Source organism: Pyxicephalus adspersus, chromosome 3 (genome assembly GCF_032062135.1).
Source record: "Pyxicephalus adspersus chromosome 3, UCB_Pads_2.0, whole genome shotgun sequence".
Classification (NCBI taxonomy): domain Eukaryota; kingdom Metazoa; phylum Chordata; class Amphibia; order Anura; family Pyxicephalidae; genus Pyxicephalus; species Pyxicephalus adspersus.
The window spans coordinates 94,665,747-94,683,214 of NC_092860.1; the positions used below are offsets into that span (position 1 = coordinate 94,665,747).

General features: G+C 37.1%; 1 protein-coding gene across 2 annotated transcripts in view; it reads left to right on the forward strand.

The window, feature by feature from the left end:
* The window catches only part of UGT8 (UDP glycosyltransferase 8), a 41,751-nt gene extending 25,143 nt beyond the window's left edge, over window positions 1-16,608 (forward strand). For both annotated transcript variants that reach the window (XM_072405764.1, XM_072405765.1), the window contains exons 3-6: window positions 8,267-8,409; window positions 11,088-11,164; window positions 12,959-13,178; window positions 13,610-16,608. In XM_072405764.1, coding sequence (XP_072261865.1) covers window positions 8,267-8,409; window positions 11,088-11,164; window positions 12,959-13,178; window positions 13,610-13,958 — 789 coding nt within the window. In that variant the 3' untranslated portion in view covers window positions 13,959-16,608. The remainder of the gene's footprint in view (window positions 1-8,266; window positions 8,410-11,087; window positions 11,165-12,958; window positions 13,179-13,609) is intronic.
* Window positions 16,609-17,468: the final 860 nt, after the last annotated feature.

The window sequence follows — 17,468 nt, forward strand, 5'->3', positions numbered from 1 at the left end:
AGGGAGGGAAAGAGTTCTATAGGTTGAAGGTGATAAGATTGTGATCAGAAAGGGGAAATTGTGGGATGTCAAGGAGGGTGAGGTTGCAGAGTTTCGAAAATACCAGGTTTAAAGCGTGTCCGGCTATGTGTGTGGGGCCATTGATTTTCTGAGTGAGTCCAAATGAGGAGGTAATGGAGAGCAGTGTATAGAGGTAAATTTATTGCCAACACATCAGGCATTCCATAGACTGCCAGAGAGTGGGGAAAAGAACTTATGGGTAGGGTGAATGGGGATGAGGTTAGGAGAAGGGATTCTCTTGCTGAGAGTATATAGGGGGAGGCTGTGTGGGGGACCAGGGTTGGGTGAGATGTCCCCAGAGAGTATCAGTAAAGTAAAAAGGTGCAGGAGCACAGACAGAGAAATAAAGAGAGTGAACGAGCAGAGAGACAATGAGTTATCAGACTGGGGAGGACAGGGAGTAGTGGCATCAAAGAGAGTGCAGGGTGAATAATACATTTTTACAGATAATTGGGAACCACATGCGTACAATAAACATGTGGCAAACTGAAGTTCAAGAAAAGCAGTCCAGTAACATGGGTTCAAGTGAGGCTTGTAATCTTGCTGAGTTCCAGGGGTGGGGTATGATGATTCAGTCAAAGAGATAGTTTGATGAAATACCAGTTCAGAATGGCAGCAGCGAGGATGTGTTTGAGTCCAGGTGGATAAATCAGTCCAAAGGCAGGAAATGGGAGTGACAGAGTAAAATAGTATGTCCAAATCTGTTCCAATTCCTGTGTCAATTCCCTGGATTAATTCCCATTGCACCTATAATTTTGGCACATAACATTTGGGCTCGTGACCAGGGTCCCAACGTGACCTTGCCTGTTGTTTAAATAGAAGTGCTTTGGACCCTGATTATGGATGGACTGATCAGAGTATAAGGAATTTAGGATATGGTTGGCAGGGCAATAAATATCAATGTGCAATCAGCTGGAACTAAGGGATAGTAAACAGGCACATCTACGAGGAGATTAAAGTTGGTGCAATTAATTCATCTACAATGGGAGGTGTACATTTTCATTGATCTTGTTGGCTATTGTCACCAGGACTAGAGGTAAGGGAATAGGAATAGAAGGGAAATATTTCAACTGAGACACTCATTGTCATTTTCTGTTGTATTTTAATCTCAAGTGAGGGGACATCCCAGCAATGGGATGGCAAAATAATACTACTACTACTTATAATCAAGTGCAACTGGGTGTAGTGTACATTTTATTAAAACTCTATTCTCTGAAATGTGTAGCCTAACATGTATTAATATTTCCCAAGCAAAGTTGTGATTTGAAAAGACTTAAAGGATTAGTCCTTACCATACTGATGTGTCATTTTGTTTAATCCTTTGTTAGACTATTTTCTTTTTAGGAACCCATTCCAGAATGTATGTGTGTCTGTATGTGTCATACAATGTGGTCATTGTTCCGTAATGGATTCATTGAGCCTGATTTATTAAACCTCTCCACGGCAGGAGAGGATACACTTTCACCAAGAAAGCTGCGTGATCCAGCAAACTTGGAATGCATCTGGTCCAGGTTTAAAAACATTGAATTGCAGAAAAAAAGTTTACATTGGTCAAGGATTCATACCTGTACTAGTGAATAGCAAACATCTTTTAAGAAATCCATTCTAGATTTGCTGGATCACCCAGGTTCACTAATAAAATGCATCCTCTCCAGCCATGGAGGGCCTTAATAAATCAGGCCCATTGGGTTTAACGCTTTTAAAGCCAAACTATAGTTTTTTCCACAAAAAAAAAATTGTGATCAGGCAGCTTCACTCCAAGACTGCCAGAACTGAATAGACTCCTGTACATGGAGTTACATCATCCCAGCTTGGCCAGTCAAGATGGCTAAAGATTAGAACCATCAAAGTGGAGAAGAAGGAGATTGTGCTATGTAATATGGCCATTATTAATGTACCTCCAGTGCTAGCATTGTGAGAGCTTAGAGTAAGACAAATAAAAGCTTTCACATAACCTGGTATATTGTAAGATAAGTCATTTTTCCAGGATATTAATTCTTTTTTATTTAGGTCTTTAGAGTTACTTTGCTATTATTACATCACACAATAGGATATAAAGCAGATCAGGTGACAAACTGATTCTAAGCTGCTGGCCCTGCGAAATACACCTGATGAGAGGTAGTAAAGACTAAAGCACTTTACATCTTAGAATTCTGATATTTTTAAAGCAGAATTATTTTATGGCCCAATGTATCAAAGCATTTAATCAAAACCTCCTCTAATTGGTATTTTAGCAGTGCAACCCAGGGCTGGTCAGTACCAGCCGGAGCCTAGCTCTGTAACTGCAGCTGTACATTAAAGTACCAAAGTCTGCCTAGAATAGCTAAGTGACAAGTAGAACGGAACAAAAACCACATAGTGCTGTGAATCAGTCTCTTCTTGTTTTGAATCATGACATTCAGTGCTTCCTCATCAACTAGGCTGAGAGCAAATAGATAAAAAAAACTGTTGTCAGGCCATGTCTTATAAAAAATAAACATGCAAATAGCAGTTCATTTTATCATTTTCAGTAGGGCAAAGATTGCTAAAAGTTTAGAGCAACAGAAGTCCCAGAATCCAGAATTCCACTTGATTTCTCTAAAATCATGTTTTCCAAAATTTTTGTAAACCTTTCATTAACATGTAGGTGTATCCAGTCACCATTTCCTTAGCCAAATACTAGCTCTAGTTTCATGTTACCTTTTGAGAAACTGATTAACTTTCCTTCTTTGCCCTGAGTAAATATTCAGCCTGAGAGTTGCAGACTAGCTCCTGATAGTGCTTCTCAAATATAATCTATAAATTATCTTTTAATTTCAAGTGCATGCCTAGTATGACATAGAATGTAAGGATACGTGGGATGTGGTTTTATATTTTGCTTTTCTTTAACATGGAATAGTATGACTGAAATATTCTGGACTACATCAATTGATCAATGATCATTATTATTAATAATAATAAACAGTATTTATATAGCACCAATATATTATGCAGCGCTGTACATTAAATAGGGGTTGCAAAAGACAGACAGGTACAGACAGTGACACAGGAGGAGGACCCTGCCCCGAAGAGCTTACAATCTAAGAGGTGGGGGAAGTATCCCATGTGACCACTGTAAGATTAGTTATTTAGCCCAGCTCCACCGTATTAGTATTAATATTAAACAGTATTTATATAGCGCCAACATATTATGCAGAGCTGTACATTAAATCTTCTTCACTCTTGAAAGCTTAACGCAGTGTTAAGAAGGAAAGGTGAGAATGTGCTGCCTAGTAATTGGGAATAGAGTAACCTGTTGTTTTAAGGTGAGTCAACACTCACATTAGATAATGTAAACACAAAGTCTTCTTATACTCCTTTTATTATTATTATTATTATTATTATTATAATAATTATTAATATTAATAAACAGGATTTATATAGCGCCAACATATTACGCAGCGCTGTACATTAAATAGGGGGCATACTCCTTTGGGCACATCTTCACCATTCTCAGCTCTGAATTAGACCATCAATGTGATGCACTAAATCACTGATTAGAGGGCTGTGGCTGAAATAGGCCAAGCACCGACCACTTGAGATTTGGGTTTCTCAGGATAACACTACAAAAGAGAGGGTATCTCTAGGTAATGTTGGGTGCTTTCCCTAATGTGATAGTACTCTTAAAGAACAAAAAAAGGCAAAAGTATTTCAAACAGCTTTATTGGTTAGAACAGATCTTTAAAATTATTTATATCTTTTATGTGCCCAATGTTTAATTTTGGCAGCATCCTCCTTGACTATTGTAACCAAACATGTGATTTGCTTTTCCAGAATCATAGGATTTTTATATTTTTTGTTTTACTTTGTGTCACAGGATGTCACTCATAGCCCATTTAGAAACTATACTGAGGTCCCAGCACTAAATTGCAGGTGCTCATGCTTAATCGGTAATGTTAATAAATTAAAAACATTGCAACCAACTAATTTTACTTTGGCTCAGAACTTTAGTCCCAGTTATCCCAATATAGTAAATAATGTGAAGACCCTGGCTGAACCTACACTGACACATCCTTCAAAACTTTCCAGAAGCTGAAAAGCATGGGAGGAAGAATCAGATTCTGCTTAAGGGATATTTACCCACAGGCTGTGATACCTTAACGAGCAGTAACATGCTCCTGCAATTGTCCAAAGATTTGTATATCTTTCCATAAGAAAACACCCATTATTCTCAAGTAACAGATAAAATTAGAGATAGGATTTGCTTTTATTGATCCATTTATAAAACCCCTTTGAGAATGAGCTAATGACTTGTGTTTCTGTCAGTATATAAAAAGCTATATCACATTTTCCCAACAAAGCATGCTGAACTGTATGCTTATTTTACTGCTGGAATGTCTATATGACTGATAAACAGCTTTTGTGGTTATTCTCATATTTTATAGGAGCAGATTTCTGACTGGTTGCAATTTCATGTCAAAAAGTAAAGATGTAAAGAAATATTTTGAGGATACAAAGGGTCCCTTTCTTCCAAGCTTGTCAAGTAGGAAATATTACAGAATCACCCTCAGCTAATAGTTATAACTTAAATGGAAATATATTGTGAAATCACAATTATGAAACATACCTGCTAGAAACGCAAGTAAAGCACTATATTGGCTCCCAGAATTTCTACTATGATGTCTACAGTGTACAAATATAAATTACCTTGTAGAATAGTGTGTACTGTCAGATATCATGATTTAGGAAGTATAGATTGTAAGCTCTTCAGGGCAGGGTCCTCTCCTTCTGTGTCTTTGTCTGTATTCGTCTGTCATTAGCAACCCCTATTTAATGTACAGCATCTCAAGTTAGAATACCAGTGTGTGTCAGGGACTTTCTTTTGTTATCTGGCCAACAGGGTGTGTATGGGGGGTGGGGGGCTTTCCCTACTGATGTAAATTTTTTTTTTACTGACAACAGTGCTGGATGGAGGTAAGTGGAGTGATGTTTTTGAGCATTTTTTATTCTGGAGGTGGTTGAAAGGACCTTAAAAATCCATGAGTTCTTGTCATAAGTTGTCAATTGGCAGAATATTAAAGTGGAACTAAACTTAAAATAAAAAAATCACACCTACCTTTACTTCCCCAGACACCCTAATCCCTCCAGCACTGTCCTCGTTTCAGAACCCTGGTCTTGTCCTGGCGTGGCAGTAAAGACAGAAGGGGGGTTTCCACCATTAGCGAGGACACGAAAAGCCTTTCTGGTTGTGCCAGATTACCAGAAAAAATATTGGCCAGATATACATGGCAACAAAAATAATGGACATGTTTCATATGGCTTATGGCTTTAGATAGGGCCAAACATTAATATGTTCATGATTATTGTTCAGTATAGTTAGCATTGCAGTAGGTCAGAAGGACAGATGTATTTCTGGCTGTACATGAAGGAGAGAGATAACCAGACAAGAAGGTAGTAGTAACCAAAGTGGAGTTTTAGGAGAGGACAACAACCTCCCTGCTTACAATAAATATACACAGTTTTAATGGTTACTTCAAATTTAAAGCTGAAGTTTAATCTACTTTTTTTAACTAGACATGCTTTTCATTACCTTGCTTTTGATCCAGGCAGCCATATCATAGCCGAAGGGAGAGCTATGGGAGTTAGGAGAGTGCTGTACATAGCTTTCTAAAAATTTCACACCCCCATGTTTCTCTAAAGGGAACTCAGCCCTGATACAAGCAGTGGGCTGGCTCTTAGGAGGGTTACAAAAATATCGAACTATCCTAGAGAACACCCACATGTGGTGCTCAGCCTTATTTTATGAAGAAACTGAAATACAATGAAAGAAAAAGGGCTGTCCAGGGCAGTAAGGCTAGTAAAGGAAAGGCAAGATTAGAGTTTCAACCTTTTGAACATTGGGTAACCCTTTAAAATAAATAAAAGATAATGAGGATGTCCATCAGCCAGTCTGTAAAAAGCCCACAGTGTGCAGTAGAAACCGAATAAGGCTAAAGGACTGTGCAAGACTTAAGTGAAAGCTGGAGATTCACCTTAATTCATTATCAGAGATTTATCACCAGGCAGATCCTCGGGTCGGGCATCGTAAGCATTTAAACATATAAACAGCTGAAATCAGTTAACTCTTTTAGAAACCAAAAAAAAGGTCATTTTAAAAAATTCTTATTTCTAAGCTAATATATATTTTTTAAACATTTGAACACATCATACATTTTTGTTTAAGGCTAACGGGAAGATGTGTGCCATTTGAAAGAATGATTTGTTAGGGTAAGAATGACTTTTATTCATTCTGCTAGGGTCAAGCTGCAGGGTATGTGCGCCTCAAAGCGCGAGGAGGGTCTGTTAAGCTTAATGGTGAGATCATAGCAATTTATTAGCGCGCACCTGCTCTCTGTTCTGTGCTTATTTACAGTCCTTTACAGGTCAATTAGAATCTTTAATGCTGGCTAAAGGACTGTGCAAGACTTAAGTGAAAGCTGGAGATTCACCTTAATTCATTATCAGAGATTTATCACCAGGCAGATCCTCGGGTCGGGCATTGTAAGCATTTAAACATATAAACAGCTGAAATCAGTTAACTCTTTTAGAAACCAAAAATATTAGGTCATTTTAAAAAATTCTTATTTCTAAGCTAATATATATTTTTTAAACATTTGAACACATCATACATTTTTATTTAAGGCTAACGGGAAGATGTGTGCCATTTGAAAGAATGATTTGTTAGGGTAAGAATGACTTTTAATGCAACCTGCTAGGGTCAAGCTGCAGGGTATGTGCGCCTCAAAGCGCCAGATCATTTCAGTTCATAAATATTGGGAGAATATGCCAGCCTATTCTCAGCAGCTTGATACATTGATAAATGGGTTAGAGGGGTCTGATGTCAGATCGTGAATACGCGTGTGCGAGCGAACTTTTGATTTTGCTTTATAAATCATTGTGTGAGGTGTACAGCCATTGTGTGAGGATGCGTGTAAACTCCAAATATCAAAATGCAATGACTTGGTTATACATAATTATTATGATCATTGTTTCCTACTTCCGGTCCTTTTTTTTTTTTTTTTTTTAAACACTTTTTTTTTTGTTTTTGTTTTGGTTTTTTTTTTTTTTTTTTTTTGGCTCCTAACTCCAATATTATCAACAGAAGCCCTTTGCCTTTGGCCATTTTGATTGGCTGGGCTGAAATAAAGTGTGCGGCTCCGGCCGCGAGCTTTTTCAGTTGCTGAATAGCGCAACAGCGTACGATTTCGGATCGCGAATACGAATGCGCGAGCGATCATCCGATTCTGCTTGATGAATCAGGGGCATTGTGTGAGGATGCGTGTAAACTCCAAATATCAAAATGCAATGACTTGGTTATACATAATTATTATGTAATTACTACTTCCGGTCCTTTTTTTTTTTTTTAAACACTTATTTTTTTGGTTTTGTGTTGGATTTCTTTTATTTTTTTTTTTTTTGGCTCCTAACTCCAATATTATCAACAGAAGCCCTTTGCCTTTGGCCATTTTGATTGGCTGGGCTGAAATAAAGTAACTCCTGCCCAGGTGCATCGGAATTCATTCATTCCTGGTACGTGCAGGGGAAGCCAGGATTGCCAGGTATCGCTGACAACAAACAAACAAACAAAAAAAAGTCTCACAGCTGGAGGGCGTCAAGCAGGAATGAGCAGATATTGCAGAGGGGACACCGCCTGTCCCTTTCTGTAATAAAAAACTTGCCTATCCGTCTATTGTTTAAATGCTGACTTAAAGTCATTAAAGTGTGGCTTGCATACCAAAGTCACATAAAAGTCAAATAAAAATACTTTTATGTAGGATAAACTCATTGGGCCTGATTTAATAAAGCTCTCCAAGACTGAAAAACATAAATGTTCATCAGTGAAGCTGGGTATTTCAGCAAACTGGATCTGATCCAGGATTTAGAACATTTGCTAACAAATAGCAAATTACTTTTAAGAAATCTATTCCAGGTCACCCAATCACCCAGCTTCACTGATGTTAATGTATCTTCTCCAGCTTAGAGAGACTTGAATAAATCAGGCCCATTGCATTCCAAACACAAATAAAAAAACAAAAAAAAAACTCTGATATATTTCATGGGATTCCTGGTTTTTGGACATTATATTATTTACATTTATATATAGGGATTTATATTATAATGTGCCAGTCACCTGCCCTATTTGCAGAGAATTTCATATGTCCTAATATTATAGGCTAAACACATATTCACTCATTTTTGTTATTTTTAGGATCTTCAGAAGTGGGTGGATGGTGTAGATGAAAATGGATTTGTTCTAGTCTCTTTTGGAGCTGGGGTGAAATATTTGTCTGAAGACATAGCCCAAAAACTGGCAGGCGCACTGGCAAGATTACAACAGAAAGTTATTTGGAGGTAAGATATTTTATTATGTATGTTAAAGTATATATAAATCGTTTTGGATGAATTGTGGAAAGATTAAAACTATGGTCAGGTTTTTATTGCTGTCCCTATTCCACTGAGGAAATTGACCTCCTACTGTTGTCACTGGGACTGAAAGTAAGAAAATGTATGTTGATAAATTAGGTCACAACAACATATGACAGAAGTGACACTCAATAGGATGCATCAATCGGCCGCTTAAAGCTCTCAAAGAATGGTGAAGATAGACTATAATGGTAAAACCTGGGTTATCCTGAAGACCTGGATTCAAACCATAGCTACAATCCATGTTACCAAACAAAAATAAAATAGGATCAATAGACTCACCTGCACTGTGAGAAAGATGAAAAAATGAAATTAGGGAAGAATAACTTCACATATATAAAGCATGCCAAGAATAAAATACAAATTGGGCAGAAGTTTCTGTTTCCATTGCCTCTTTTGAAATGGCACCTTTTTTACCCTACCTAGAACCATAATGGCTCCATCTACCTCTGTCTTAAGACACCCAACGTCTTTCCCAGCCTGCCCCAGTCAATTCACTCTTCTATGCTGCACTTGACTTGAGGGGGTCCAAGATTAGGCCAATGCTGAGTTAAAAGGGGGAATGAGTAACCACCTTTATTTAAAGCACATTGCCTTCTTTATAAAGGAACACACAATACACCACATTGCTTACTGGAAGAATTTTGGCCACAGCCTTATTGTATTAAACTTTTGTTTACACAGAATTGTAAACCACAATTTGAATGATCAATTCCAAAATTACATTTTACAGGGCCCCCCGTAGGTGTCAGCAGCCACAGATGTCACCAGCTTATAACAAGTTCTACTTGTCCTTCTTAATCCAGACGCTTAATCAGTGATTGCCAATCACTAGTTATACCAGTTTTTTTATTCTATCCAAGTCATAAAAATTCAGAGATTCATCACTTTGTTTTTTTTGGAACTGTTAGGGGCTGCCACAGGATTCAACTATTGTTACTCAAAAACTAAATGCCACACACCACGGGCCACCCTGAGAATCTGATCAGAGATACTAAAATGACTTTGTGAGTTGCTGAGGACAAGGTAGAGATTTAAATACATATGTTGCTCAGTAATAAATGTAAATTACCATGCCGTTAATGCACAGTCATTCCCCGTAGAATAGAAAAGGGTGTACATGTGCATTATGGCACAACTGCGTATGCAAATTGTGGTAGCAGCTCTGGGTGGGGGGTGTGTGTGTGTGTAAAGGAGACATGACACACCCTTGTGTGTTAGCTGCAAATGTAATGGTTGCGCTCCAAACCAACCTGCTAACGTCCAAACTCCCAATTGCAACACAAAGATAGCAGTGCAACAGGGATGGCCTGGGTTTTATTTGAAAGAGCTGAAAATAAAGGAGTAACAAAACACAGTAGAAACAGCATTAAGGGAGTATAATAACAACACAAAACAAAGTAAATGGTTACAGAAACCTGGACACCGATGATTGCTGACTGGCTACACCAGCCGGTAGTTTTATGAACTAACACAATGGGTCTGAGTCTACTATTCCATTCAACAGAGGGAGTTCCAGACCCACTTCTTGTAGTTGCCCTGCAGTAAGTGTCACACTGCACAATATGTAATACTGTAACCCTCCTAACTGGCAAAGAATGACTGACAGTCATCAGTGATAACACTGAAACACTTCTGCAGCATGAGTATTAATAGAACTGGCTGGTTTTACCAACAGTTTTTCCTTCCAATCCAGCACAGAGCAAAAAAATTTATAACTGACGCTTAATGTACTGGCAAAATCTCTGTAACTGGGGCAAAGATGTCTGGCTTGAAGGAAATTCTCAAGACAGGATACCGAGGAGATACAGCTTGCACCGTCCTCCCCACACCCGGATTGCTTCCCCTTCTACTCATACAACAGGCTCCTTCCCCCTGCTCTGCCCCCTCCTCCCCAGTCCTAACATTGTCCAATAACTTTGGTTTTTGGACAACACGTTCCTTTGCATATTGCATTGAAAACACTGGGGGCTACACTGCTCAGCATATCTACATTTCAATTATTTGAAGGGTGCTTCAAGGGGAATAAAGCTTTATATTTAAAATAGTAGTATGGTTATCTTCTCATTTTTCTAATTTAGATTTTATTGAAAATGTAGAACTTTATATAAAATTTAATGATGGACATTCACAACACCCTGTTAAGAACCATGTTTTTTATACCCTGCACTGACAAATGACTCTACATTCAGAGTGAAATAAATGGCTTAGAATATGTACACACGTCAGATGATTCTCACCCGATTTGAACAGTTGGGCTCAGTTCAGGTGAGAATCCTACATTACAGAAGTCGCCCAACAACAGGTCCTAACAGATCCATGAGTGATTGATGGGGTACGACTACTATACCAGTGAAGGGGGAAGAGCAAAGCAGGTTGCCACTCGTTCATTCTCCCACCACCCCTCTTCATAGAGCAGAACAGTGCTGTGTGTACATCCTTCGTTAATTCATCTGTCTCTCTTTTTTCTTGCTGGAAAATTGTTTCTAGCAACAATAATTGATTATGTGTAACCAGTCTTAGTGTTGTGTTATGAAAAAATAGGATCTGCATGCACATATTTTGTTAATATAAATTAATAGTAATAATATATGTTTGCTTTTTAGGTTTTCTGGACCCAAGCCAAAAAATCTCGGTAACAACACAAAACTTGTAGAATGGCTACCCCAAAATGATTTACTAGGTCAGTAATTTATGAAAAGCATCATTTGTTCTTATGTTTTTAAGTATTATATATTAAGATACAAAATGAAGGAATTTATTAATCAAGAATATGAAGGTAAACCTGGTATGACCTACAAAAGCTGGTACAGGTTGACAATCAAAAATCCAGCCATCAATAATTTGGATCCTTCAGTTTCCCTGCATGAATTTCAGATCGCATTTTCAATACAGGGACTGCAGTACACTGTTTGGCCACTAATGTTTTCATGGCACTGTTCTGCAGAAACAGTTGTAAGGTCTTGCTTGATAAACTAAATACACGCTGAGATGTCCCTTCTGCGTGCTCCCTGCAACTGTGCCAGATGTCCGAGGTGCTGCTAGAGGAAGACTGGTCTGTGTGTGGCGGTAAGTATAAAAAAGAAAATCCAGAATTTTCACAATTTGACATTCCTCAGGTCTGGAGGTTGCCGGATTTTTGAATGTCTACCTGTAATACAATCTGGAAATACTGATTATCTAATAGTTATCCCAACCTGCTTGGTTTTTATAATTTCTGAGTTGCCGAGCCAAAAAAATGTGAGGAGTAAGACAACACTAAGTAAGTAATGCAAAATGTTAAAGCAAGTGGCAGACAGGCAATTTTCATTTTTAAAAGGAATGGTCAGCAATGACAAATATTGTGTTTCTTCCATGACAGTTTTCTCATGAATGTATTTCCTTTTGCCCCTTCCCTTCATTATGTGTTCACCTGTGTGTATGTGTGTCTAAGCACAGCTCCATCTCTTCTCTTTAATTCAGGAAAACATGTGTAAGTGTTAGAACCTTAGTAATTGTTACTGATTGCTTTTCTAGTGGGGGATTGCCTTTCACTTTGTGTCCTGATTACAGGGTGCTACAGGGACAGGAACCAATGGGAAATCCCTCCAATAGAAAGAAAGTCAAAAGAAACAGGTTTTTGAATGAGTAAAGGGTTAAGGCTAGGAACACATGTGCAATAGTTCTCATCCAATAATCAGCTCAGGGACTTTATTCTTACGAGATTCCGAGATTCTTCGTGCCTATAGTGTCTGTTGTCCATCATCCGAACGACCGTCCTGATGGATTCACGGACGATGGACGACGAACGATCGTAATGCAAGTGAGAGAGTGCAGTGAGGTGCCGCTCCATCGTTCCCCCCTCCCCTCTCCATAGAGCAGAAAGGTTAGGTGTGTACAACACTCGTTCATGCATCGTGCAGTCGTTTTTCATTGGAAAGAATAGTGAAAGATCCTTTCCAACAACAATTATTATCAGGTCAGGATATCACCAGATGAGAATAATGATTTTGTTTTAAAGTGTCAATTATTTGAGCTAATGAGTACGATAGGATTTAACATGTGCAGGCAATGAAAGCTTAGTATACCTTCATAAAGGTTTGTGAATGAAGCCTATGCCCTTTTTTTTTTACAAATTAAGTCAAAAAAGCAAGAAATTTGTTTGTAATCTGATAATTTTCTACTTATCTGATTGTATACTCACCACATTTGCATCCAGCCAAGTTATCTGAATTTCTAAAACATTTTCTGAAACCTTTATTTAGACAAATGTCCTGCAATGCCACCCATGCATACTGTAATCCTAATTGTTTAATATACACATGAAATACAAACTATTGTAGTTGGTTTAGAGTCTAGTAGTCAGTAAAAGAGAATATACTACATGGTATAGCTAACTCTAATTAAAAAAAAAACCCAGACCATGGATAGAAAAAAAAAGATTAATATTGTATTACAGTACACAGTGATTTACTAAAGTTTTCCATATAAATTATAGGTCATCCAAAAATCAAGACATTTCTCAACCATGGAGGACTAAACGGTATTTTTGAAGCTATGTACCATGGAGTGCCAGTAGTAGGAATTCCACTGTTTGGGGACCATTATGATACTATGACCAGAGTACAGGCTAAAGGCATGGGAATCCTTCTAGAGTGGAAAAGTATGACCGAGGATAACTTGAATAAGGCTCTTTCAGATGTTATTAATAACCACAGGTAAGCAATTCTCTACCTATTTTTAAGGCATTGGCATGTAAATCATAGTGATAACGGTATACAAAATATGCTCATAGAAGATGCAGCCTGTAGAAGCTGCATTTTAAGATGCCTGTTAGGTACCTGGAATCAGTATAAAGACATTGTTTAATACTGCTATGAATATTAGGAGTTGTTGGCAATTAGTTCTATAAACATTAGCAAATGAATAGGCTTCCTTAAAGCAAGGCAGTTACAGCCAACCAAATTATGTTGCCGTGTTTAATTGAACAGCTAATTTTTATATTGGCACTCCCAAGCTTAAAACCTGAAACCAATATTTTAATACAGCTTATATTTAGACATCTAAATGTATCTGCCATTAGTAGCTATAGATCTGATTTACAATGACTTTCTCTCTCTGTACTAATATGTTTATTTCATCAACTCAGTTATAGACAACAAGCCATGAAGCTTTCAAACATTCACAAAGATCAGCCTGGCCATCCCGTCAGTAGAGCCACTTTTTGGATTGACTACATTCTTCGTCACAATGGAGCCGAACATCTTCGTGCTGCTACTTATGACATCCCCACATATCAGTACTTTTTAGTTGATGTTGTGTTAGTCCTTATTGCTGTTGCTGTTTTAGCCTGGTATGCACTTTCCAAGATTGTAAAATACCTGCGGAGAAGTAGAAGTGCCGATTGCACTTCTGCAAATGGACTTTGCCACAATGGTTTACCAAATGGGAAGCACAAGAAAAATGGGCACATTAAACATAAGGAAAAAGTGAAATGAACTAATGTATAGTTTTTGAAAAGCCATTGCACCAAGTCTAACTTTCTTTCATAATACTGGATTCTTCGCTGCATCATGGAATATACCTGTGGTAATGGCCCCAGTGGTAGGAAACCTATGGCCATTCATTTTAACTTCTGTTTATTAAAATTCTTGTTTGTTGTTTTACCTATTTGAGCATTCCGCTGCACTGAAAGACTTGAAGCTTATCATTATTTACATTTGCTAACATATTTAAGCCTTGTTTATTGAGGAACCCTATAAATCTTTTGCATCTTTTCCTGCAAACTTATAGCATAACATATCCCAATATATTTTCAGAAAAACAACACTTTGGAGAAACACTTAAGACTCATTCACTCCATGCCCTATTCATTTACATCCTATGTTACTGTGTGCTGCATTAGGGCAGCACAATCATTTGAATTAGCTGCTCAACACTCCACAGTGGTCCAAAAATCAGACCAGCACTATTTTCTGAAACGTAATTCCAAAGCACACAGTCAGCTCTGAAGATGCATTTGTGTGCTATTAAGAATAAATCACAGAGTATTGCACAACTCACAGTATACATGCTCCCACAACTATATATGTGAATCAATCCCTAGCATTTACTGGCCTCTTGTGTATTTAAAAGTCCTATAATATAAAGAAGAATTAAAAACATTTGTTCCTATGTCGCCACTCCTTTTCGGTTTGTAAAAAGCTGTATGTGGTAGTAGTATAATGGAGAAGGGGTATTACTTGTGTTTCCTTCCTTTGTCTCACACGGATCATAAAGCAATTTAGGCTCAAACATCAAAATATTAAGTTATTTTTCATATTAATGGTATTCACAGCAATAGAAACAGAGACATAATCAATAAATTATGGCATATACAAGCAGTCACTCTATACAACCCAGTTTTGGTGCAGTTTAATGGTGTACTGCAGATAAATTGGATTAAAAGACTGAAGATAAAACATCATGTTTATTACAATGCATGCAAAAAATGTTGTACAAGGTTTTAGTGATGGCTGTTCACATGACCAAAAATAAAGAAAAATAAAGCTTAAAGTTAATGTCACTTGAATGAATGCAAAAACAGCTTTAGGCACTGTGGTTACTATGTTTTTCATACAGGGCCATTCCCAATTGGCAAAGCTCTGATACCTGTTTGGTCACCTTTCACCCTCACATTAATGATGGCCCATAGATATGATGGGCTGACATATTGAAGAGGAGTAGATAAGCTTAGTCTCAGCTAGGTAGTGTCAGAGTTATGCTTGTTCAAAACAACCTCATATTTCTCAGTAAGAGCTGCTGAGTTTGTGTGCCGGTACTTAGGTATTTAGGTGACAGAGTCATTTTAATGAAGATTCAATACAATCAGCTTAACTCTAAATTTTAAAATAAACAAAGCGTGTTAATAAATATAGTATGGCAACACATTTCCATTTCTGTCAGGAACATTTAATTATGTGTGGAAAATATACATCTATTTTACAAAACAAAATGTTACACCGGAGTGTTGTAGTAAAGAAAAAGTCATATATTTTACTGTGAATACTCACATGTGCCCACATTTGGACCCATGATAGTTTTATGTGAAGCACACATGATTTGTGAACTTTCCTTTACCAATAGAGAAACCAATTATTCACAATAGCCGAGATATTTTCAAACACGACATAATGAACATTTCATTTTTTTCATTCACAATCACCCCCAGGTAAGTCCTACATGCTATGTCCCTCACCTGACCATTGTGGCCAGTGCTTGAAGAAGGCTGGGGTTGGACTATGTATGGCTATCTTAAAATAATCATTACAGTATGATATGCTCACAAAGGTACCTAAACATTGGTCCAACCAATACATAGACTATGTTGCCTCCTTTTTAAGTTTGTATGATCTATTCCTTTCTTACAAAGCAGCTTGCTTAGTTTATGATTTCATATTTCTTTAAAAGTATTGTTATTGAGACTGAGCATAAATAGGAGGAATAAATATTGCAAAAGTATTATCTTACATTGTAAAAAAAATCCTGTAGATAAAAAACATGTCCCATTGTGTTTACTTTGAATGAGTGCACATATTGTCTTTGTGTATGTACATACAGAACCATTCTTTATTTATTAACCAAATTCAGTTATACAGGTTTTAGTTTCCACCTTGCCCTCCACCAGGAGCTACATGAAGTTATTGCAACTCCCAATTAACTAACAAAGCATTTGAAGCAGTGATTGGTGGAAAACAAATTTTTATATTAAGTGTACAGGTATTTAACTTTCGAGTAAATGTAGAGCATAAAAGTAAAGGTGTATTCCATTCAAATTGTGTAATATTTAAGTGTGGCAAATACATAGATACCTAAGTTGTAAAAGCTGACATAGCAATATTAACCATGTGTACGTATTCCATGTTGAATTGAAGTAAAAGAGAACCACTATCATTTGTGAATAAAATACCTATATTAGAAACAAAGTGTAATGTTATAAAATGTATTGTAATTACAATATAAAACAACACCAACTTGTCTATACTAATATCAGCCCTACAATTTTTACATGGACCACAATAAAAAGTAACTCTTTTTTAAAATTTTAGAAGAAACATTTATTAAGTTTATGTACAAGTAGTAATAAAAATAAACAATGTTACATTTTGAGAGTTTTGTGTCATTTTTAGACTGCATCCTCTGTATTTCCTTTTATTATTTTATCTCTTTTTAATGGCCGAATGTTTGTGGAATGCTGACAATTAGGCACAATATGTGGCCAGAAGTATCAGGACACCTCTCCAATCACTGAGTTCAGGAGTTTCCATTAAAGGATACTGTCTGTGCTACATCTTACAAAAACATTTCAGACAATTGTGCACTTCCAACCTTGAAGCAACAGTTTAAAGTAAGCCCTTTTGTGACCCAGCATGACTGTGCCCATGTGCACAAAGATAGCTCCTAAAAGACATGCTTTGATAAATATATATATGGAATAACTTGAGAATCCTACACAAAGCTCCAACCTCCATATTATAGAACAACTTTGGAATAATTGGAAATCTGATGATCAACCAGTACTCATTTAACATCAGTTCCTCAGCTAACACATATTATTTTGGCTAAATAGACCCAAATTCCCACTGACACACTCCAAAATCCTCTGAAAAGACTTGCTGGAAGAGTAGATGATGTTAAAGCTGCAAAGGATGATGGTGATGGGGTTTAATTTATTGCCCAGGATTTACTTTGGAATGGGATGTTCTACAAGCCCATATATGTGTGATAGTTAGCTGTCCTTAGATTTTTGTGTGTTACTATATTTTTGAATATAGATGATACCATATTCAGTAAGATGTCAGCTAACCATGAAACACAGATCTTTTGATATGATTTATTTTCATGATTGATAAATTATTTTTTTAATAACAATGCAAACATGGAGGAAGTATCATATGGTAAACATATAAATATAATTACTATGAAAATTGATTGTAAAATAAGACACCAGCTCTTATTTTGGGCATTGT